Source organism: Marmota flaviventris, chromosome 2, assembly GCF_047511675.1.
Source record: "Marmota flaviventris isolate mMarFla1 chromosome 2, mMarFla1.hap1, whole genome shotgun sequence".
NCBI classification, from domain to species: Eukaryota; Metazoa; Chordata; class Mammalia; order Rodentia; family Sciuridae; genus Marmota; species Marmota flaviventris.
Window position 1 is genome coordinate 61433018 of NC_092499.1, and position 26244 is coordinate 61459261.

The 26244-nt window shown below is 33.0% G+C and overlaps 1 protein-coding gene across 3 annotated transcripts in view; it reads left to right on the forward strand.

Annotated features, from left to right (window-relative positions):
- The window catches only part of Atl1 (atlastin GTPase 1), a 68277-nt gene extending 43009 nt beyond the window's left edge, over window positions 1–25268 (forward strand). The window contains exons 6-15 of one of the 3 annotated variants that reach the window (XM_071607886.1): window positions 1253–1303; window positions 3934–3990; window positions 10941–11033; window positions 12116–12254; window positions 16987–17114; window positions 18229–18285; window positions 19275–19346; window positions 21054–21485; window positions 22767–22781; window positions 24523–25268. In XM_071607886.1, coding sequence (XP_071463987.1) covers window positions 1253–1303; window positions 3934–3990; window positions 10941–11033; window positions 12116–12254; window positions 16987–17114; window positions 18229–18285; window positions 19275–19346; window positions 21054–21485; window positions 22767–22781; window positions 24523–24633 — 1155 coding nt within the window. In that variant the 3' untranslated portion in view covers window positions 24634–25268. Of the gene's footprint in view, window positions 1–1252; window positions 1304–3933; window positions 3991–10940; window positions 11034–12115; window positions 12255–16986; window positions 17115–18228; window positions 18286–19274; window positions 19347–21053; window positions 21823–22766; window positions 22782–24522 lie in introns of those variants that run through there. The other 2 variants (XM_071607887.1, XM_071607885.1) reach the window with 2 other exon arrangements.
- The last annotated feature ends 976 nt before the right edge of the window (window positions 25269–26244 follow it).

The following is a 26244-nucleotide window of genomic DNA, read 5'->3' on the forward strand; positions in this document are numbered from 1 at the left end:
TAGAATGGTAAATGTCTTTATTTAAAATTTTTCATCTTCCTTTCCTTTTTTCTTTCTCTTTCTTAAAGTGTTGTTTCAGGGATTATAGTAAGCTTTCTAAATTGTGCTTAAAGTTCTTGGAGAGTTTCATTATAAGCACAGTACATACAACATAAAAGATTAAGTCTATTTTTGTAGAAATTTTCTGTTCAATGGAAAGAGCAGAAGAGGGTGGTAAAGAAACAGAGAAGATCAATTTTTAAAAGGCAAGGTAGCTTAAAAAGGCAGTATACTTAGGATGAGCAAGTTGGAGCTGATCACATTCCAGTAGAGAGTGGAGCTAGTGACGGATGGGTGACTAGTGACTATCCTCTTAGTACAACCGAGAGAGGACAAATAGGAGGAAGGAGGAGAAACCAAGTTAAAAAATGATCGATGCTTTTAACAATCTACTCCTTGAATGAGCTTTTAAAATACTAACTTAGTATCTATTTTCTTTATAATGAACAGTAAAAACCATCATACAAGCCAATAAAAATTATATTGACTTGTTCTTTTTAATATTTATGACTTACTATATATTTTAGACCTCAATAGAGTAAATATTTTCATAGAAAAACCCACTAAATTCTTAGTAATAACTGCTTTTAATTATTATCTGAGAAATGATCTGTTACTTAAATAAGTACACAAAGGATACTGCTTGCATTAATACATAAATATATAAGCATATTTAACTTTTCTTTGAAGTTTTTGACATTTTTTGACCAAAAAAAGAAGTCATGTTGATGCTGTGATCTGTTTATAAAACAATACTACAAATGTATAAGGATATTCAGACAAACTTCTATGTGATGGAACTTTATAAAATAAAAGTAAACAAAATAACAAATTGTGAAGAAATCAACATCTTTTCAGAACACAATTTTCCTTATGGGTTGTTCAGATTTAGCACTATTTTTAACACCATTATTTTGGCGTGCTTGGAAGAATTGTTATTTTATTGAGTAATTGTTGAATTAAGTTCATAAAATAATTTTAAAATTCTGATTCCAGAGCAGGTGACTCTTATATTTCTGCAAAATTTTTATATCACTGCACATTGTTTATTTTCTCTCAAGCTTTCTTAGTCCTTTCTTATAAATGTCATTGAATAAAGATGTATGTAAGAGAGTTAATTTTTGTAATAATTGATGTTTATCAAAATAGAGAATGACAGAGTAAGTGCTTAAGATTATACTGATTATCCTCTCATTTTGATTTCATAATCAAGGTATATAATTTATCCCAAAATGTCCAGGAGGATGATCTTCAGCATCTTCAGGTAACAATATTACTACTTTTTGTTTATCTGGGTAGGCTTTGGGCAGAACTTTGGAGAATGGTTTAGAAACATAACCAAATGAGGGTTATCCTATGTTCAAATTTCTTGTTTTTTTCTTTCTAATTCAGTTTTCAAATTCCTTTGTTTCCATAAAATTACTTCCTACCATTCTTGATTATATGAAAATATATGGCAAATTAAAATAGAAAAACATATTCAGGCTTAAAAATTACCTGAAATGTGAAGTTAAAGTCTTAAGGTCAGAGATTTGATAATTGATGGTAAGATATCTGTTATATGCTAGATTTTTTGTCCTGTGGGCTGTTAGAGGCTACCTTATAATGACTCACAGAATTCTATTTTAGATCTGAAAGAGATCTTGTGACACTCAGTTTATTCTTTATATTTTATAATTGGGGAAAATGAATGTGAAAATAAATAAATGACTTGAATAAACTCATATATATGATTAATTAGTGATAGAATGGGAATAAAAGTCAGGTCATCTGACTGGGCCCAATGCTCCTTTCCATCTCCAAGTCACACTTGAATCTTAAGTAAAGGATCAGATGTTTCCTAGAGATAATTCTCATCTCAGTAATAATTCCCATTCCCTTCAATTCATGTTATTTTTGTTTTGTATTTTATGACACCAAGGATTAAACCCAAGTGCACTTAACCACTATGCTGCATTCCCAGCCCTTTTTGTTTTGAAACAGGGTCTTGCTAAATTGCTTAGAGCCTTGCTAATTTGCTGAGGCTGGATTTCAGTTGCCATCTTTCTGCCTCAGCCTCCTGAGTGACTGGGATTACTGGCATGTGCCACCACACCCAGCAGTTCATGTTATTTCTTTTTTTCTTTTCTTTTCTTTCTTTCTTTCTTTTTTTTTTTTTTTTTTTTTTTTTTGTGATACCAGGAGCACTTTACCACTGAGTTACATCCCCAGCCCTTATATTTTTTTTATTTTTTATTTTGAGACAGAATTTCAAGAAGTTACTTAGGGCCTTGCTAAATTGCTGAGGCTGGCCTCAAACTTGTGATTCTCCTACCTCAGCCTCCCAAGTCGCTGGGATCATGTTATTCTTGAATAGATAGCAAAACTGTTATTTTGCTGACAGTTTTCCATCTTCATATTTTAGAGAAAAATGTGCTTTCAGTATGTAATATTATCTTGGCAATCAGAGCCATGTAGCAAAATGTGAACATTTAACAGATACAAAGGATGATGGAGCAAAGTAACATTGTAAATAACAGTTGGAGTTTGAATTCAGTATTACTATCAAATATATTTCTAGTACATCACAGTATGACAATTAGGCAATACTCTGACTAGTTGAATAGATGCTTCCTCATAAGAGAAATTACTTCTGTGGACATATGCTGTAACATAGCCAATGACTTTATAAATTAATTCATGGCACTGTCAATACCAGTTTAGGCGTTTCCACAAATCATTAATTTTAGACTTTAATATTAAGTAAGAAATAGTTTTTTGAGATCATTTCAAATTTTCCTGTAAATGACGATACCTCAGCCTTTCTCAGAAGTGATTACAAATTCAAATTATACTAGTACATGATTCTAATGAGAGTGTCTAATCCCTGGACCGGCTGCCTTTTAGACACATTCCATCACTCTCATCAGGAACCTAGTAATTACCATTTGCTTTCCAGATTCCCACTGTTCCCACAGGAAAGACAGCTGTGGGCTCTATTCTGAAGGGGCAAGGATAGGAATCTTGTGTGTTGACATTCTTCCCCAGCTCCAAGAAGCCACGGACATCTTTGTCTTGAGTATAAAGTAGTGTTTCCTCTGTTCATATGGGAAAACCATTCAACCTGTGTGGATGAAACTCTCCTCAGTGGAGGCCCTGCCACAGTTACCTCCTCAGTCTACATTCTCCAAAATATTGCATTTCTGGCAGTGTAAAAACTTATATGATGGTGTCTCAGGGTCTCAGCTGGGAGCAATACAAACTTAGAGAAGGCAGTTTATTCGATTATCCACTTGTTAAACAAAATACCTAATGCCTTTGTAGCAGTCCAGATTATTGTGTCTTTAAATTTCCAGAGGTGACAACTTTTATAAATGTATCCTACATAGTTATGATTCCCTAGTCTAATCCTATGTCAGTTCTGCTTTGAAAGGTCATTTGACATGTTTCCTCTCCCCTTTCTTCTTTCCAAAGAATTGTCCTATATTCTAGATATAAAAGGTATTAGTTTTAGGGCTGGGGGTATAGTTTAGTGGTAGAGCACATTCTTAGCATGCATGAGGCCCTGGGTTCAATTTCCAGCACTAAAACCAAAAACACACACATACACCTCCCCCCCCAAAAAAAAACAACAACACACACACACACACACACACACAAAGAAGAAAATGTATTAGTATTAAATGGAGGTATAATTTTAATTGATACTTTAAGTTCTTAATTTTTAATATCTAATTACTATAGCTCTGCTTTATCTAATACTAATTTCCTAAAAATGATTACTATAATCTTAATAAATGTAGTATTCTGTTAACAGTTAGGTGAAAAAAATGAATGAAAGAAAAACCTTACAAATACTAAAGTTTTCTTCCTCTCTCTCTCTCTCTCACTCACTCACTGTGATTTTTCTTCCAGCTTTTCACTGAGTATGGCAGGCTGGCAATGGAGGAAACATTCCTGAAGCCGTTTCAGGTGAGCGAGGTTTGAATGATGGCAAATTCTTACTGGATTTTTCTAAAGACTATAACCAGGTATATTTATTAATTAGGGCCATGTTTGTTTCTTGTTTTCTTTATTTCATTCAAAAAGCATTTTTGAATATCTATTTAATAATTTTAGATGTGAAGAAAACATAAAAATGAGAAAGTAAAAAGTTGTATTTCCTACAAGAGTATCAACTTTTCTCCCCTGAACTCAACCCTACAGGAAAAGTGATAAATTTGTCCAACATAAAAGCTAAAAACCAATTCAGAAATCTGGAGTGGCTGAGCCATGTGTTACTTTGGCTCTGGGTCTCTCATGAAGTTGTACTCAGGCTCCTGGCCAGGGAGACATTCCCTGAGACAATAAAAGGTAGTTCCTGCAAGCCACAACAAAAGCTGAGCACCAGAGAAGATATGGGGTGGGGAATTGGAGGTGTCCTTTGCTTTCTCACACATTAACCTGTTTCAATGCCACTGAGTAGAACAGCGACCAACTCAGCCCCTGCTGGGGACAGCAGGCCAACTTGAGAACAGCTTCTGACCTTGGACTGAGTAGTGTCAGTCCGTTTTGTACTCCCTTCTCAACCTACCCTGTCACATATCAAGCATAAGAATGTTACAATGAAGCCAGAACCTTGAAAAACAGAACCTAGAGGTGGTGCAGATTTACACATCAATGATTGTCCATCTCAAGCATGATTCCTTCAGGCTAAATTTTTCAGAGGGAGGTCAAAACTACCTCTAGAGTTGAGATTCTCTTTGCAGATGCACATCACCAGCCAAGACAGGTCATAACTGGAGGGGACTCTGATCACACTGGGAAACTGAATGATTAATAAAGGGTAAAGTACAATTAGCAGCTCTAGTTGCTAGTAATTTAAATGAGCTGTATAGTTCTCTATTGCTGCATAACAAATCATACTCAAACCACAAACTTTTATTATCTAAGACAGATCTTGAAATTCAGAAATCTGGAGTGGCTGAGCCATGTGTTACTTTGGCTCTGAGTCTCTCATGAAGTTGTACTCAGTCTCCTGGCCAGGGAGACATTCCCTGAAGACTTAACTGGAAGACCTGCTTTCACGCTCACTCTGTTGATGGAAGCCTTTAACTTCTTACCACATAGACATTTCTACAGAATACTCCTCTCCAAAGCAAGTCACCAATTAATTCTGAGGGAGAAGCTACAATATTTTTAGAAGTAACACACCATCAGTTCTGCCATATTCTATCAGACATTCAGACCAAACATGGCATAATATGGGAGGAGATTAAACAAAAATACAGCATCAGGATGCAGGGATTTGGGGGAGTCATCTTGGCTACCATATGAGCATATTAATTATTCTTAAATGAGGGATGGATGTCTTGTGCTTCTAGTAATAGAAGATTAGCTAATTAGGATTAACTTTCTTACAATAACTGAAAAACCTCCACAGAAATTTACAAATTTGGGGCTGAGGTTGTAGTTCAGTGGTAGAGCACTTGCCTCATATGTGTGAGGCACTGGGTTCAAACCTCAGCACCACATAAAATAAAAATAAATAAAGATATTTTTCCATCTACAACTAAAAAAATATTTTAAAAAAAGAAAATTACAAAAATGTTTGAATGAATAAGAGTATTAATAAAAGAGTTAAAAAATATTGAGATGTAGATAATTAAAAAAATATTGAGATCTAGAGAGCTCATGTATAATGGCATAAAAACTAAAAATAAAATAAAATAAAAAAGAATTAATAAATAGGATATACTCAAATTTTAAAAATAAATAAATAAATAAATAAAAATAAAAAATATTGAGATCTGAGGGAAAATAGGGGCCCATGAGGAAGAAAATGACAAAGAGAAAGTTAATGTGATTATATTAATATGAAATGAAGCAAACTTAAAGAAAAATAATTACTAGAGATATGAGTTTTTTTACTAATGCAAGAGTGAATTATGAATAAATGAATTTTTGAATATGTAGCAGATATAAACATACATTGTTTATCTATTAAATTATTTATTAAAGTATTAGAAGAAAGTTGGAGGCAACCGAGGTGTGACCATCTCTGGAAGAATGGATAAATAAAATGTGGTGGAAAGCATACTCTGGAATACTTTGTAACATCCAAAGGCAAAGAACCAAAAGTACATAGAGTTGTATGATTAGAGTGTTAATATTCATACTGAATAAAGAGGCAAAAAGCATGAGATATGTAACATGATACTATTTATTATTTTAAATACTCTCATATACAAAATAAAATATTAGCATGGATGGGGGTGGGAAAGGATGGGTGAAGATTAGGAGAGTAGATCTGGGAAAAATATGATAAAATATAGCAAGAAGGGACCTTTTCATGGAAAGATGATGGTATGCTGTGAATGAAGGAGCATGAATTTCTCCCCTGAGGTCAAGAGAATGAGGCAAGGGAGGAGATGAGATAGAAATAAAATCTGCTATATGGTTCATAGTACCTAGTAGACTCTGTTATCTTTCTTTCCAAATCATTTGATAGTATGGCAATTGGACTATCACTTTGACTTTTCTCTTAACTTGGTACTGTCAGTACCGTTGACATATATGGGTTGGAAACACCATTGTAAATTCTAGAAAGGAACTTTAGGTCTCACCAGCAGGTGTCACTGCTCCTTATCCATTGGCAGATACACCAAAAAGACTAACTAATGCTCTGATAAAATAGATAGGAGGAATAGAAATACTGCCTTTGGTAAAAAATGTTCATGACCTGAAAATGAATAATAGGAAACGCTTTAAGATATCACCACTTGAGCTGGGCAAGGTGGCACATGCCTGTAATTCCAGTGGCTCGGGGAATTGAGACAGGAGGAGTTCAAAGCTAGTCTCAGCAAAAGTGAGGCACTAAGCAACTCAGACCCTGTTTCTAAATAAAACACACAAAAAAAGGGCTGGGGATGTGGCTCAGTAGGTGAGTGCCTCTAAGTTCAATGCCCGGTACCAAAACAAAACAAAACAAAAAAAAGATATTACCACTTGTAAGTAAACTGTTGGCATTATGAAATGTAAAGAGTTTTGCCTGAATTTTTTAGTTGTAGTTGGACATAATACTTTTGTTTTATTTATTTATTTTTATGTGGTGCTGAGGATCAAACCCAGGGCCTCACACACACTCGGCAAGCGCTCTACCCCTGAAACATAACCCAGCCCCTCCTGAGTTATTTTAACTGAAACATCAGTAGTTTTTTTTTGTTTGTTTGTTTTTGTTTTTTAAGGAACCCAGCAGATTTGTATGCATGTTATAGTTTGAGAAAAACTGCATCTAGCCCAGACATTCCAGAGACAGCTGATCACAGAATCACCTGGTTAACTGAATACAAACAGCTTTCCTGGCCCTTCCTCTAGAATTTGATCCAAAAGGTCTGGGGTGGAAGTCAGGACTCTGTATTTAACTAGTACCAGAGGGGTGTCCATTTCAATGAATAAATGAGTCATATAAATAAGTAAAAAAAAAAAAAAAAAACAAAAAAAGAGTTTTGACTGAATCAGCAATGACTCCTGAGCAGGTATAGACTTATAAATCTAACTATCTGAAATTGAAATGAGAAACTGATAATGTAGTAAAAGTGATGTCCAAAGCCATTTAATAATATTTGAAATTAAAGCAGCCAAATTCAAAACAAAAAAATTCAGCAGTGCAGAAAAACTGATAGCTTTTGAATTAAGGATTAGAATTCATGGAATTTATATGTAATAAATGTAAAGTTTATGAATCATCTTGGGATGGGATGGAAGTAGTGAGTGTGCTATAGCTCACTCGTACCAGTCCATAAGAATCAATTATTAAATATTCAGGAGTTACCTAAGCCAGTTTTAAAACCATTAGTAGCTGGAAATCCTCCACAGTTGATGTATTTTCTCCACAGAAACTGGAAACTACAAATCAAGACTTTTTTTTTTTTTTGGCCACAGAGTTTACCAGCATATCATTGGGTAGAAACATCAGGCAGGGAACTTAGGACCTTGAACATTAGCATTCATCTCATGGTTACTATTATAGGTTGCTAATTTGAAAAAAAAAATAATAAGACTTCCTATTTGCTTCTGTTCTACACATGGTCCTCATTACTTTGAATAGGGAAGATGCCCAGTAGAAAAGAGCAAAAAACGAGACTGAAATCTCCCAAGAAAAATGCAAAATATAGCCAAAGCCACATACTTTCATTTGTCCTGGTTCATGAACCTTTATTTTGCAAAAGTTGCTTGCTAGCTAATTTCTATTTTCAAAATACATGTTTTAGGTAGAGATATTTCAAATACAAGTTATTATATATTGACAAAAATGAGCATCTGTTTAAAGTTGTAGATAATTTAAAGATAGTACATATGGGTATTTTTAGTTCTCCTCCTTACAAAAATCTTTCCTCTCTCACCCTCCAACAAAAATTCACAAAACAAAATAGAAAAGGAAGGACAGGCTTCATCTTTGTAAAATAAGAAATATTCATAATCACATACCCAGAAGTGTCCTTGTGTAAGGAAAGATGCAACCCAAGGATCTTGTATTGACTTACAGGTATAAAAGGCCCAAACTGTTATGAAAATGTAAGAATACAAGGAGTAGGCCAGGTGCAGTAAGTAGCACACACCTGCAATCCCAGTGACTCTGGAAGCTGAGGCAGGAGGATCGCAAATTCAAAGCTAACCTCAGCAACTTAGCAAGATCCTGTCTCAAAATAAAAAATAAAAAAAGGTCTGGGGATATGACTCAGTGGTTAAGTACCCCTGGGTTCAATTCCTGGTACCAAAAAGGAAGGAATATTGCTCCTACCACCCTTTAATGAGAAATCTACTAAAGAATGAATTTCACTCAGAGATGATACAAGGACTGGGATGAGCATTAAATGTATATTTATTTGTGGAATTAGGACCAAATGACAGATAAAAGTGAGAGTGCATCTCACTTAATATCTACATTCTATAAGTAAAGAATAAATATATTTAAAAAACAAAATAATAAGGGAGAGTGTATGCTAAATATTTTTAATAGTTTTATTAAATATTCTTAGTAGCTGATGATAGTATTGGTGGTGTTACTCTGAGGTTGTTATGTATGTATTATAGCATAAAACAAAAAAGTAATTATGGGATATCATAACTCAATCATTCCCTATACCTAACCAAGATTCTTGATTCAGGATTCTTGGGCAAGGAACTACAGATAGAATATAGAAGTTCAGTGAAAATCTTGTAGCTCTGTATTTAAGTATTTGAATTGGAAATATCAATATGAATTAGTGAGATATTTTATCAATATATATGATACATATACATACACAGAAAATTATATCTAGCTCTGTCCACTGAAAAGACCTAGAAACAATGACTAATTTGGTAGCACTTTCAGAATTAAAATCTTGAAATTACAATTTCCACAGGAAAAAGAAAACTACTTTCTTAGAAAAATGCTTGATTCTTGTATGGGGTAGGAAATGAACTTGGAGCACCTTTTAAAAAAGAAGTATTATAAAGACATGTTAGTTATGTTTCTGGATTTACAGAATAATATGGGAACACATATTAGTAGCACAGATATAAATTACCTTATAATCTCCACATAAAATTCATCATATCTTTCAATGTTTATTGTATTTTAAACATTTATACTCAAACTGTTATTTTAGTTATAACTTAAAAAATTAATAGTAGATGGAAGGGGAAAATGATAAGAGGAAGTCTGGGAACACACAGTTAAATGTGAGACAGATTTTAAAAACATGACTTCAAACCAATTAAGGAAAGGCAGACCAACCAATAATTTTGTGCATCTACATTAGGATGAGTTATAATTATTTGTGTAATGGAATATTAAGCAGTGATTACTATGAATAATAAAAAATTATGCAATAATATGATGTATTTCACAAGCATAATGTTGAATGAAAGAAGCCAAAACTAATCTATGCTTTGAGAAGTCAGGATAATTGTTACTCTTGAGTAAGGGGTAATGACTGGAAGAAAGCAAAAGGGGGTTGTGGAGTGATGGATATTCTGTTTCTCGATGTAGGTGCTGGTTACCTGGAGTGTTCACATAGTGAAAATTTGTTAAGCCTTGTAATTATGTGTGTAGTTTTCTGAATGTAGACTATATTTCAACAGAAGATTTAAAAAGTAAACATATATCTCCCAGGTTGATGGTTTCCAAAAATATTTTTTCTTAATTTCAAAAGAATCCATTAGAACTTCCTGTGGTAAAAACACTTAACTTGAATTTCAACAGTATTGTAAATGCCATCTCAATATCCTTTTAAAAAGTATATTTAATACTTTTTATTTAAAATGTAATGTATGAAAACCTCATTTTTTAGAAAAATTTACTTTTTATAAATTTTTTTTCCTACGCTACTCCATTGTACACATACTTTCACCAAATGTTAACTATGATTGCATCCAGACAAGACTTGGAATACAGTTTAAAATTTCTACTATGGACTTTGCTATATAATTTGAACTTTTTGTGATAATCTACATAACTGTTTCTATGAAAACATTACAATAATTTAAGAAAGAAAAGCTAATCTTATGCCTATGTTCTGCCATAGCTGTCAAAAAAGGAAAGAATAAACTTTCCAGTTCCTTCACAAGAACATAGAAACACTCTACACAACTTGATTATATTTACATAGCTTCATTCAGCCAGCTTGAGTTATCTCTGACTCTCAGCTCTTGGTGGGATGTAGTCATGTTGGCAGTTAGTAGGTAGCTTTCTGTCTATACTTAGCAGAAACATGTAGGATGATCTCATAAGTGAGGGGCTGCTCAGAAACTTCCAAAAGTTTTGTTTGCTTTTTTAATTCCACAGTGTGGTAAAGAACACTATTAAGGTAACAATGATATTATAATTGGTTTTAATAAAAACCAAGGGAGGCATCTTAAAGTCCCTTTATCAATTTTTTCTTAATATTTTTTAGAGTCTGATATTTCTGGTTCGAGACTGGAGTTTCCCATATGAATTTTCATATGGAGCGGATGGTGGTGCAAAATTCTTGGAAAAACGCCTCAAGGTTTGTTAAATATTTGGGTACATGGAATTTTTTTCACCAGTAATAAAATAGAATTATTTTTGTTGAGCCATTTGTTAAATATACTCAGTCGCCACAATTTCATTTAACCCTCATTGTATCTCTATTAACAAACTAAGACCGATATTTAAACAACTATTCAAAGAGTTATAATTTAAAATATTACCAATAATTTTGAAACAGATAATTCTTTTGTGGCTATCTATAAAAAATCACTCATTATTTAAGATCAAGATTTTACTTTGAACAACTAAATCAATTCATGACTGATAGCATATCTAAGTTTATGTTTTAGTAGAGGTTTAAAGAAATGTCTAACTTTGAATCTCCAAAGTCGATTACAATATTTTGCTAATAGTTCACAGAATGTGAAATTAAAAGGTCTTTCACTTTCTATGTCATGATATTTCAGCATTGTAGATATTATTTACATTGATCAGATATCACAAAAAATATCCCCTGGGAAATCAAAGGAGAGAATTGAAGTTAAAAAAAATTCCTTGTATATCAGGATCTCTAGGCTTGCCTTTTTAGATTTATAGTTACTTTAGAGTAGTTTGTCTATATTATACACTTGTCAAATACATGTGTAAAAAAGGGAGTGGAGGATATTTGGGCTTGTAGATAAACACCGAACTATTTGGATGCCTTTCAAATTTAAGTGTGTGCCTATCAGGTGACAGAACGCTGTCTTAAGTATCTTCTGAAAAAAAGTATGACCATCTTACAATCTACTTGTGTCTCTTATGAATACTTTGAATTAAAATATGAATTTGTGGGAACTAGAGTAAAACTCCACTAGTTTATATTAAAACATGGGAAGCCCATCTGAGCTAGCATAAGGGCAATGGCTTTTGAATTGTAATAACTGTGCCATGTGCTTGCTATGCTTAGATATGACTATGTGGACAAATTCACCAAAGACTTTTTTTTCTTTAATAACAACCCCATCTTTTTTTTCCATTGTGGGACCAGACAGACATAGCAAATATAAGATGCCATAGAATTCCTTTTTTTCCATTTAGATTGCAAATAAGTTTAAACTTCAGAATGATTTACTGCAGGTCTCAGGGAATCAGCATGAAGAACTACAGAATGTTCGAAAGCACATCCATTCCTGTTTCACCAACATTTCCTGTTTTCTGCTACCTCACCCTGGCTTGAAAGTAGCTACCAATCCAAACTTTGATGGAAAACTGAAAGGTTTGTTTGGTTTTAAATGAGTATGTTTTCATCACTTAGTCTGATTATAAAGATGTCATTTTACCCACTGGGATTATGGCCACTACTTTCACCTATCCAGTGATGTCAGGTTGATGAGATTAGAAATTGCCAGAATTGGGAATCCCAGGCTGGGATCTCTTCTTCAGTCAACTTTAAGAGTTGATAACACTGAGTTTGTACACTGCCTGCACAAACAGACCACATTTTGTGTTCACCAGGAGGTAGTAGTCCTCACCCTCCCATTTCTATGCACTGAGGAGTGTTCCTTAATGTCTTTATGCTTAATTTTTCTTTCTTTTTAAAATTTTTTAGTTGTCAATGGATCTTTATTTTATTTATTTATATGCACATGCTAGGCAATCACTCTACCACTGAGCTACAACCCCAGCCCTATGCTTAATCTTTGTCATTTCCATTAAAAGGGGAAAACAAGTGCCTATATTGTTGGAATGTTGTATTTATTAAATTGTGTAATTAGAGATCAAAAGAAACATTGCATAGTACTGAATTTAGTATTTTAAAACTATTACTAAATAATTTAATTATAAATTATAAAAACTTTACTAAAAATGAAATTTTCTCTGGATGAGGACCAGTTTCTGAAAACAAAACAAAAGCACTAGCGTGTTTTTAAAATAGTACCCATTATAAGATGTAATTATCTCCTTAACAGAAGTTGATTGTTCTGTGATTCCAAAGTAGCTCAACTTGTTAAAAAAAGAAGAAGAAGAAGAAAAGAGAGGGGGTATGGAGGGAGGGGTCTGTAGAAACCGAAAACTATCTCATATAGTCTTTATATATATGCTTTGCAGTTAATATGAGATAGTACAAAGACATTTATGATTTTTACTTATAAGCACAGCCTTGTGTATATCACTAAATTTAGGCATTTGTTTTATTTACTGTGGCCTTTCTCCTTTGTGCCAGGGGAGAGAGAGTGACAGTACAAAATTTTCAGCACAATTGTTGTGAAAGGAATTTTAAATTACTTTTATAAAAGGGCCACATAACTTGTATTCAGTTTTCAGAAATTTGGATATTTAAAAAGTAAAATTATTTCCCCCTTATGAATATACATGGCATTTAGTCTCAGAAACCTTATATTTAACTTTAGCAGTTAATACCATAAATAGAATCTTCAATTTCTGAGTTGTCAACATTGCTTTTATACACATTTAAAATTTTCACCTTTCTATAACAGAACAGATAGCAATAAGCACATACTAACACACAGATGTCCAGATCTTATAAATTTACTGTCACTCATGAATTCTAATACAGTAGTGAACACACAGACCAGTTATATTTTGTAATTACCTAATGGCTTTGGTGTGTTTTGAAAAAAATTACATAAAGAGAGCGCTTCCACAAAGCTTCTCATTCTTCTCTGGAGTTGGGAGCTGTAAACAGGCAGAGGAGGGGCAGGCCTTCAACAACAGTCCTTTATTGGTACAGAAAATACTCTAGCTTATTCCGTGACTGTAGTATGCAAAACACTTAGATTAATTGATGCATTTTGCAGAGAATGAGTTCAGAGAAAGTTTAGGACAAATCAAGCAAATATAGATTCCTATTTTTTTAATATATTTGTTCTCCATCAAATTTTATGCACATTTATATCTCTACATGTACACTGACCTACACAATGGGTAGGTCATGCCAATACCAATTCTCACATATTATTTCACACATAGAAATAACATTCTAGCTTATTATGAATAGTAACAACTGTTGTAATTACTATTTGTTCATGATCCCTTGCAGCATTGCAATCATTATCTTACTATCTCCAGTGTAATTAAAAATGTATATTAAGTTTAATTGCTTTTAATGTAGAAGCTTCCTACATTAGAAATCAAGAGGATCTAAAACACTGAATCATGTTCATTCCTGCTATATTCAGCTAGCTGTGAGTGACTCTTTTGGTCACAGCAAGGAAAAAACTGACTAGAATAATAGCATTGTTGTGTGAATTAACCAAGGAAAATATTTTCTATGCTATTATTCTAGTCAGTTTTTTCCTTGCTGTGACCAAAAGACCTGACAAAAATTAAAGGAAGAAAAAAGTTTATTTGGCTCACCATTTCAGAATGTCAGTCCATAGACAATATCATTGCTCTGGGTCAGAGGTAAGGGAGAACATTATGGCAGAAGGGTATGGGGGGAAAGCAACTCAGGACATGGCAACCAGGAAGTGGAGAGAACTTCGTTCACTAGGGACAAAATATAAACCCCAAAGTCACACCCCAGTGCTTAACTCCTCCAGCTGCACCAAACTTGCCTACAGTTATCACCTAGTTAATCCATATCACTGAATGAATTAGATGATTAAGGCTGTCATAACCCAATCATTTCACCTCTGAAAATTCTTGCATTGTCTCACACATGAGCTTTTGGGAGATACCTTATATCTAAACCACAACTATACTGGTGCATCTGTTCTATGGAGTTATTATAAAATCTGCATCATGCATCAGTTACCAGTAGTGGATATTTAGGCAAACTACCACTGAATTCCTAGCAAAGTTTTAAGGCAAAAAATGATGAAAACGTAACATTATCCTGAGTAATTATGCACCCACACATATTTATTGAATGTATACAAGGGCTAAAGCTTATTAGTACCTTTGGAAGTTGATCTGAACTGGTCTACAGATGTTTTGGGTCATGGATTCACTGTGGTCAACTAATATTTGCAAGAGGTCACTACTTATGTGTGTAATCAGTACATTGTTCTTATTTTCTGAATCTAATATTGGAATACCTAGCACTGGTCTCAGAACAAAGATAGCTAATGCTATCTTTAGAACAAATTTTAATCCAAACGTATTGTTATGTGCTGGTTATTTTAATGGTAATTATTTGCTGGTTCATTAGATACACAGATATTATCTTATATCATTCCAATTGTAAAAGAAAGTTAACGGGGAGCTAAATGTATGTTTGAAAGTGATTTTAAACTGGATTTACAAAAAGAAAACTTTTATACAGAAATTCAGAAAGAAGTCATACATTTTAAATGTATGGCAATAGCCTATTAAATCTGAAATAAATATAAAATCATATAGCTAAAAAGAAACCTATTTGTATTGAGGTATAGAGAGATATATGGCAGGAAACAAAACAAGAAGGTGGTAAGATAAATACAAATAACAGGATTGCATTCCAGTGAATACTATTAACTAAAAAGAAAACCACAATACCTTTGATTAAATCCATATATGGTAAAAAGCAGAAGTATTAATGAAGTTGGTATAATGCAAACAGCTAGATAAGTCTGAATAAACTTAGACAAATGCCCATAAATCATGGGCACCAAATTTCAAAGTGATACTAAGTAAAACAAAATAAGTTTGAAGGAGCCAGCATTGTGCCCAGGTGTGTCATAAAAGCAGCATGGTGCAGAGGCACACACCTGTAATCCCAGCTACTAGACCCTCAGCACCTAGTGAGACCTTGTCTCAAAATAAAAAGACTGGGGACATGGCTCAGTGACAAAGTGCCCTGGGTTCAGTTCCCAGTATTGAAAGGAAACACACATACACACACACACACACACACAGACACACACACACACACACACACGGAAAAAAAATGTAAATGCTAATGTAAAGTGACATTTCAATGTACATTGAGGTTGTAATAGCAGGGAACGTGCCAAAACAATGTCAAGGTTTGAATATTTATCCTTAAGACCTTGAAAGTCATCAGACAACCCTATAACTTGAAGATTCAGTAACTCTGCTAAAATTCAGATTTTTTTAAATTATAAGCAGTAAACTGCATTTTCTTAGATAAGGAACTGGAACTGGGCATGTCTTGTTTTTATACAGATTGTGTGCATGTTTCCACATTTTGGAAATAATGATTTAAGAAATTATTGCTGTACTCAAAAGACTTCTCTGAAGTCTATTTTCTGTTATTTACTTAGTCTGTATTCTTAAGCTTGAACCTACTGCAAACTCAGACTACATCTGACCTGCTATAAGGCTGTGATGGCCTTTCTTACTGTTATTTCATATTGCTGAATTCCACCACTAGAGGAAGCATCGTGAACACTGTCTTTTCGTCCTCCTTATGACAGCTTACCCAGCTCTACGTACTTGTCATAAGGACATATTAAAACCCAGCAATTTTCAGTTTTGGGGGTACATTTTTTGAATGAAAAGCCAGTAAATATCTGGCCTTTCCTTATTTTTATTTTTTATTTTTGAGGCAGGGTATGAGTATGTTGCCTGGGCTGAGTGAACCTGAACTCCTAGACTTAAGGGATCCTCTTGCTTCGGCCCCCATCCCCTGAGTAGTTAGGACTATAGACAACACCACCATATCCAGCTTCACCACTTTTTTCAACCTTTATAAATATAACCATAAACAAGACTTAAAGACTTTGGAATACATGAAATGTTTTTATGAATGGGCTGTAAAATATATGTTTAATGTTAAGAAAGCAATTTTATAGGTAAAAGATAATGTAAACACATAATTGGAGTGGAGATGAGAGAAACCAGTAGTGGATATTTAGGCAAGGAGAAATCATTTGTCCCTAGAAGAGCAGGTTGCATGAGTTGTTTAAATGGTGGGAAAGTGAATGATGAAATGATCACTGGGGAAGAAATGGAAGCAGTGGAGGAAATCAAAGGATGTTTTATTCTGTGGCATCGAGGACTGGATACGATTTTTAAAATAATGGATTTGCTTTTACTTGCAGAAATAGATGACGAATTCATCAAAAACTTGAAAATACTGATTCCTTGGCTACTTAGTCCTGAGAGCCTAGATATTAAAGAGATCAATGGAAATAAAATCACCTGCCGAGGTCTGGTGGAATACTTCAAGGTATCACTCTCATTTCTAGAGCACTTGTGAGTACTTAGATTTGACATGTATTGGAATGTATTTCCTACAAACAAAAATATAGACTCTAATATGGGGGCAGTGGTATGAGGAAGCCATACCAAAAATTACAAAATACTCAAGAAAAACTTGCTTTCTGATAAACTTTTTTTTTTAAAGGAAACTCCTTAGGGATAACTTTACTTTCCTCTTTTATTTTAGGGGAAATGTATTTTGAAAAATGTATGTTTCGAGGAGTTGAAAAAAGTCTTTTTGTGGGGGGAGGGGTATTTTCCCAGGGTCCATTGGACCTATACTGAATTTTACCTTCATTCTGAAAATTTTTTTTCAAAGGGGCTATACCTTTTACTTAAAATTCTTTCACATTTCTGGCTCTTTGCACTGAGAACCAGTTTGAAGTTTGCATTTACTTGTTTACATCAGCACAGAGTGCTTTTTACCAACTCACATACTGTGTGGAGAATTTGAATCTGATTTGTGGACTGACGCTCTAAGACTAAAATATCAATTTTTTAAATTCATATTTATGTTAAATGCTATGATACACCTCCTGAAATGTTATGATACACTTCCTGTGTGATGGACTTAATCATCATCATCAATATCAAAAACGATGTGTTATTGTTTACCTAAAATTTTTATTTTTACTATAACACTGTGCAGGAGCTTACAATTTGGTAAGAGATTCAGGACCCTTACACAGACTGTTCCATAAAGCTTATGACAGTGGGTAACTGAAAAAGGGAGGTTTAGTCCCAGTAGAGATCTGAGACAGTTTTAAGGGAGATGAATTGAGGCTTGAAGAAGGGTAGAACTCTCTCCATCCACCTCCCGCCACCCCCCCCTCAAAAAAAAAAAAAAAAAACCAAGAAAACGAAAAGTAGGACATGAGGAGATGTGTAAAAACACCATTTTAGGAAAAGGGAACAATATGAGCTTAAAAAAAAAAAAAAGCTACTTAACAGTCTGAGAAAGAGATCATAGCTATAAGTTCCTAAAAATATTTTTTGAAATGTCAAGACCTCAAAATACAACAACATAATTAGAGAAATGCTGAATAGAATTGCTTGATCAAGAGTCTTTTTCTTTTTCTTAGGCTTATATAAAGATCTATCAAGGTGAAGAATTACCACATCCCAAATCCATGTTACAGGTATTTATTAATCTGGATGCATGATGTTTTAAAAGATACTTATCACTAAAGCTAATCTTTCCACTTATATTTATATGTGTGCCAATCTATTTGTCAGAGATTACAAATAAAAATATTGGATAGAATAATTTACTGGAAGATCATTTGCCTAATAACTTGTGCTCATCTAAATGTTTTCACATACACATACTATTGTTGAAATGCACTTTTTTTTTTTGGCATGCTAAGGATCCAAAAAAGTATACTTTATACCAAAGGGTTTTCATCTCTGTACTAAATTTGTGTAGCAGACTCATAATGTCTTAGAGTCACAGATGTAACTAAAAATAGAAAATCAAGTCCAAGTTTTTAAAAAATATTTTTTAGATGTTGATGGATGTTTATTTTATTCATTTATTTATATATGGTGCTAAGAATTGAAACCAGTGCCTCACACATGTGAGGCAAGCCCATCTACCGCTGAGCCACAAGCCCAGCCCCAAGTCCAAGTTTTAAATGAGTGATTTTCATAGTTAAACATTTTTTTAAAAAGGAGAAACTGGTTTTTGTTATATTAAAAAATTACAAGTTTCCTTTTTATTATTAACGATACTATTAGCAACAGTCCTAAAACTCAAGACATTTTTAATATATGAGTATGTTTAAAATGTTCTGTTATTTCCCATACGTTTGGGTTTAGGATTCCAGCTTCCTAATCCTGCATTTCTATAACAGGCTAAACATATTTTTTGAGAAGTAAAATCTTCAAATGAAAATTTATTTTAGAATTATAGTTTATTGAGTAAAAAAATCAATGTTTTATGCATCTTGAAACATTCATTTTTTTTATTTAAATATGTAGAGGAAATATGCAAAAAAGTTTCAAATTATTTTGCAACCTTGGTTCCTTTGCACATTTCTTGCACATGATGCTCTGAAATGTGAACTGCCTGTGGAACTTTAATAAATGTCAACTCCATTTAAAAATATAATTTGTGCTTTTTCCAAAGGCTACAGCTGAAGCTAACAATTTAGCAGCTGTTGCAACTGCCAAGGACACATACAATAAAAAGATGGAAGAGGTAAGAATTAAATAATATTTTAAATAAGATCAGTGTTTCTTCATTGAATTCATTCTTTTTTCTCCCATATCACATTGTATTCTCATGCAGTAGTTTTACTTATTTTTCTCAGGCTAGGTGCACCACACATCTAGTTATTGGATTCCCAAAATATTTTAAAAGAAAATTATGCATGCATAATTTATTTGAAAGGCATTTTAAATGAGTTGCCTCTATTTATAACACATCTCTATTCACATTTTATTTTGGCCAGATTTTCCCATTATTTTTAAAACCAGTTGCTAAAATAACATGTAGTGTTCTTTCCACCATATCCCCTTATATTCTGTAATTTCAATATTTCTCTAAAAGATGAAACTGTAGGAAATAAAGAAATCAAACCTAAAGGACCAATATTACTATATGCTATGTTTTCTCATTTTTGTTTTAACTAATGTAATAGGTTTTATTTTCCCATAAAACGTTATAAAATCATAATTACATACAAAATTGATGAAATCTTAGAATCAGGGGAAATACAGTCTATGAAATGGTATTTTATGACATAAGGACAATCAGATAATATTCTTGAATATAGTTAAATATTAAATAACCAAAGTGAATGACATGGTTAGCTGAGATTTCCCTTGTAACTTTTCAAAATTTAAAATGTGGTCCAAGAACATTAACTATGTCTCTACTTAGTCTGTGGAATACTCAATGGGCCTCCATTCAAAGAAAAATCAGTTAAATTGCCAGAGAAAATGTATTTCACAATTTTACCTCAGAGATTTACAGCAACGATTGTTTTAAATTAAACTTCACTGATCAAAATTACTTCAGTATAGTTAAGATTTCCTAGAGGAACTGGGACATAAGCAGTTTTCTTGGATTTGGCTTAATGCTACAAATGAACTCAGTTTGCACTTCATATTAGGTCATGCCTTTTCACCTTAGGGTCTTGGATTAAATCATGGATAGTAATTCCCATGTTGAAAAGAGAATAAAAATTAAGAAATTAAGATTGACATTATTATGTAAGCCACTTATAAAAATACCAGTCACACTTAATAGTTACATGCCTCAGAGATAGGTAATGCAAAGATGTGGACTGACAGAACATATGCATGCTCCTTCTGAGAAATTACAGTCATGTGTCACTTAAATACAAGTATATTCTGAGAAATGCATCATTAGGTAATTTTGTCATTGTGCAAACATCATAGAGTATACTTATAAACCTGGACATTATGGTCAACTCAGTGTGGCCTCTTGATGCAACACAGAGACACAAGATACATGAGGCTGTTGCTGGTGTAAAGTGGAATACCTTTTACAGTAAACATTTTTATAAATAGAAATACAGCCTAAAATAATTATTTAAAAGTATAGTAAATACATAAATAAGTAAACATATTTATCATTATCAAGCATTATGTGCCGTACATATTGTATGTGCTACATACAAAAGTATGACTGACAGTACAGTGTGTTGTTGACACCAGTATCACCATAAATATATGAGTAGTGAGTAGTGGGTTGCATTAAGACATTGAACTGGCTACAGTGTCACTAGATGATAGAAATGCAGTCCATCATTGAAATATTCTTGGGTAACATGACTGAATTAGTGTGTTCTAAAAAACCCAACTAGCTAAGTGAAAACTTTTGATAATATTGCTAATTTACTCTGCATTGTATAAACAAATACTTGTCTATCTGATTCAGATATGTGGTGGTGACAAACCATTTCTGGCCCCTAATGACCTGCAGACCAAGCATCTGCAGCTTAAAGAAGAATCTGTGAAGCTGTTCCGAGGAGTGAAGAAGATGGGTGGGGAAGAATTTAGCCGGCGTTACCTGCAGCAGTTGGAGAGTGAAATAGATGAACTTTACATTCAATATATTAAGCACAATGATAGCAAAAACATCTTCCATGCAGCACGCACCCCAGCCACACTGTTTGTTGTCATCTTTATCACATATGTGATTGCTGGTGTGACTGGATTCATTGGTTTGGACATCATAGCAAGCCTATGCAATATGATAATGGGACTGACCCTAATCACCTTGTGCACCTGGGCATATATCCGGTACTCTGGAGAATACCGAGAACTGGGTGCTGTAATAGACCAGGTGGCTGCGGCTTTGTGGGACCAGGTAGGAACACTTTTTTTTTCAATTAAATTCAGCACACATTTAAACATCATCTGTGTAAACAGGCACTGCAGTAGATGTTGGAAATATATAAATGAACATGACTTGGGCCCCAGTTTTCAAACTTTACAATCTGTCAAAATACAACAATTGGGCTGGGGTTGTTGCTCAGTGGTAGAGTGCTTACCTAGCATGTGCGAGACCCTGGGTTTGATCCTCAGCACCACATAAAAATAGATAAATTAAATAAAAGGTATTGTGTCCATCTACAACTAAAAAAATATTTTAAAAAATACAACTAACCACAGTATAGTATGTGAAGTCCTACACAACAGTTTTCCAGTTAGCATTTCAATGTTTTTGAAAAACACATAGATTAAATAATATATTTTTTTCTCTAAAAATGTTAAAAGTTGTTAAAAGAAGTAAAGCAGTTTTTTATTTAGCTGATTATGACTTTTATGTGTTAAGACCCTTAAAAGCTATCATTTGACCAGAACTGGCTTTATTAAGGGCATATATGAAACACTATTGCTAGTCATTTTTTTAGTGTAAACTCCTGAAGACAATATCAAAATTTCTTAGATTGACTTTTACAGCAAGCCATAGCATCAGCCAGTGGTCAACCTCTGGATTAGCTGCTTATGGGTCAGATGTCTGTTATTGTTCAATTAGGAAGTTAAGACCACTGTGATACATTATCTAAGTCACTGATTATGGGCATAAGAGATCATTATACATCTGGAATAATGACTCACCATGTCATTCTCTAAGTGTGTTTGTTATTCATAAAAATTTAGGGAAATTTAGGGAAGTTAAAGTTGAGATTCTACATAAAATTTTGGATTTAAGCCTTATGAACATTTGTAGTCTATAGCAAATAAAACTTACAATTCTAACAGAATTTTAATTAATGGAATTAATGTGTACCTTTGAAGAATCCAGTTGAGATAAACTAAGGGGAGCACAGTGGAAAATGAATGAAATAATAATTGGATCCTCTGAGTTACCATGTTTCAAATAGTCTGTCCCCTACCAAAGGTTGATGATGTACTACTTCAGGTAAATCTCAAAACCCTTCTAGAGTAAGATACTGAACCCTATCAAGAATACATAATTAAGTTCTTCAAAAGATTCTGATTAAAATATGTAATCTGAAAAATTTGCAGGAGTGTTTCTTAAATGCTCACAAATTAATATTATAAACAAAGTTGAATATCATAATGCTATTAATGAAGCAAGACATACTTTTCTTTTCTCCTTTTAAAACTGCCTTTGCCACAGGGAAGTACAAATGAGGTAAGTTTTTTTTTTTTTTTCCAAATTAAAAGCTATATATTTGTAAAGAGTATGAGTCTTATTTTATAAAGTGAATATGCATTAAAAATATTAATGTAGATTAGAAAATATTTGATAACTACTCTTATGTCTAATATTTAAAATTTTAATATGAACTTTTAATATACTCCAAATATTATATATGATTTAATCTGCATACAAAGAACTGATCATCATGAGAGAGTATTTGATTTATTTCCTGAATATATGGAAAATTTCAAAATTCTTTTTTTTTTTTGATCAAAATTCTTATGGTATATAAAAATAATACATTCTGCTCTACAGCAGAGTGAAACAAGTAGTTATGACACCTGAGTAAATTTAGTCACCAAATGTATTTAAACGCTACAACTTTTAGAAGTTGTTGTTTGGTTTTTAAATTTATTTGTTCTTTTGAGATATATAAGTTGTTTTTAGCTTTAGCTTTTGAATGACATTACCCATATGACTCTAAGCAGGTTCCAAGCCAGTATGCATTCTAACTTTCTTGATGCACCTTAGATCTAGCCTGTAAGTTAGTGTTCACTTCTCCTATTACACTCCTATATGTGCTTACTATATGTATGAGGAAAGAAGCTAAGCTTCCAGGATGAAATCACTTTTCACACTATGAAAATGATCTCTATGGTCACTGACTTCAGGAAATGAACTAATCTTGAGTCAACTACCAAGACAAAACATCATGCTTTCCTCAGTTTCTATTGTAGCATATATAACTGGATTATATCCTGTAATGAATTCCCAATGACACACTTAATAATTTACAAGTCAAGGAGTTATTTTATATAAAATAATAAAAAAATTCACTAAAAAATTTTTCGACTCTGTAAATCAAACCTTAAGAAGAAAATCTAATATTTTAAGAGAACTGGTATTAAAATTAAATGCATTAGAACATAATAGAACTAAAACAATACCATGTTGCACTAACATATTCACATAGAACTGAAAATATTAATAGAATTTCTTAGGAACAGATGACTATTTAAAGGGTATCAAGCTTTTACCCAGCTCATAAGAATATTCAAAGACTTTTTACAGACTCCAAAGGGATGAAATTAAGACAGGTCAGTGGTAACTGAGTGTTAAGTATGTGAAAGTCAGAGAAGGGGATGAACCTTACACACTAGCTTAAGGGACAAAGAGATATTTGTGGACACTAAAATAAAACAGTATACACTATGCAAATATTCCTATGATTCAAACACTGTTAGCAGGATACAAGGAATAATACTCTAGAGGGGTGTTAATATGGAAAGGCTTTTCTAAGGTAGTATTTCTGAGTAAGGTTTTGTGAAATATGAACTAAGTAATGGAAACAAGGAAAGAGATCATGTGAAGTGAGGGAGCCCAATGTGGGAGGGCTGGAACAACACAAGTGCTTAGCTGCATGACCACATCAGGAGATAAAGGAGAATAAAATTGGTCCCGTTCTGGGAAATTTATTTTGGAAGTCAGAAATTTTGAGCTCTTATAATTCATCTAAAACCAGTAATATTCACAAAAGTGATAACACATGCTGGAGAGTTGACAATACTTGAGTTCTAATAAACTCATTATTAATTTATATCCTATGTAGAGTGATGATATAAAGGTTTCAAATCCAACATTCTAAGTTTTTGTATTATCATAAACTAAACTAAAATGGAAAAACTTTACACCTCTGTTTTAATGTTTTATAATCTTGATTCTTACATTCCAGGCTTTATACAAGCTTTACAGTGCAGCAGCAACCCACAGACATCTGTATCATCAAGCTTTTCCTGCACCAAAGTCAGAATCTACTGAACAATCAGAAAAGAAGAAAATTTAATCCAAAATTTAAAATACAGGTGCATGACCAATTGTCAGTTAAATATTGTTTTTTGGTTCCATGCAAACATTCAAAATGCTTCCATCAGAACAGTAAAATACCAAACACCTCTGAGGACTGCAAAATGGTTTTGTTCTTTTACTCCAGTGTTTAATAAAAAGATGTATGTATGCATGGTTATATCATTTTGTTAACATGTACAGTTTCCTGATTTTTTTCTTTAAATATGCTGTTATAATTTAAGGTATTTGTATATTTATGATGACAGTACAAGTGTTCTGCTTGAATTTACTAAATTCTACTACTGGGTTATAATTAAACCATGCAGTGATATTACTCCATGTATGGATATGCTCATTTAATTTCTACAGAAAAGATTTAAAATTATTTCATATGGCTATTTCTTTAAAAATACAGCATCATAATTCAGCAAGCTTGATTTATCTACCTAATCTTACACATACCACAAGCTCTTAATTATTTTTAAATACAATTAAGGGCTTTTCAGTTGCTTTACCAAAAACTATGTATTGCTTTTTATATTATGATTTAATATACAATGTAAACCACTTGATCAACAATGCACAAAAAATCACTTTGTATATGTATTTGAGTTTCACTGTATTGTATATTTTTTCATTTGTTACATAAGAAATGTATTCTTCACAGGTTTATTCTTTTAACATGTGAACTATTAAAGTTTACTCTGATTCCTAACATTAAAACAAATGCTTACTGAATTTGGAAATGGTTGGGTGGTGTTGATATAGAAAGATAAAGGTTTCTCTCTTTTTTAAAAACTTCAAGGTACATTTTCTTTATTGTCCATACCATTAAAAATTTAAGTTTCCATTTTAAGAAACATGCTAATCTCTTTAGGTACCTTCCAATCCTTTTTAAAAAAATTATTTATTTATTCTAATTTGTAATACATGACAGTAGAATGCACTTCAATTCATAGTACACATATAGAGCACAATTTTTCATGTCTCTGGTTGTATAAGGTAGAGTCACCCCATTTGTGTCTTATTGCTAGATATGAACATTTTTTCATATATTTGTTGATTGATTGTATATCATCTTCTGAGAGAAGTGTCTGTTCAATTCCTTGGCCCATTTATTGATTGGGTTATTTGGTTTTTGTGTGTGTTAAGATTTTTGAGTTCTTTATATATCCTAGAGATTAGTGCTCTATCTAATGTGCATGTGGTAAAAATGTGCTCCCATTCTGTAGGCTCCCTATTCACCTCACTGATTATTTCTTTTGCTGAGAAGTTTTTTAGCTTGAATCCATCCCATTTATTGATTCTTGATTTTATTTCTTGTGCTATAGGAGTCTTGTTAAGGAAGTCAGTGCCTAATCTGACATGATGAAGATTTGGACCTATTTTTTCTTCTATTAGGCACAGGGTCACTGGCCTAATTCCTTGGTTCTTGATCCACTTTGAGTTTTGTGCACGGTGAGAGATTGGGGTAATTTCATTTTGCTACATATAGATTTCCAGTTTTCCCAGCATCATTTGTTGAAGAGGCTATCTTTTCTCCAATATGTTTTTGGTACCTTTGTCTAATATGAGATAACTGTATTTATGTGGGTTTGTCTCTGTGTCC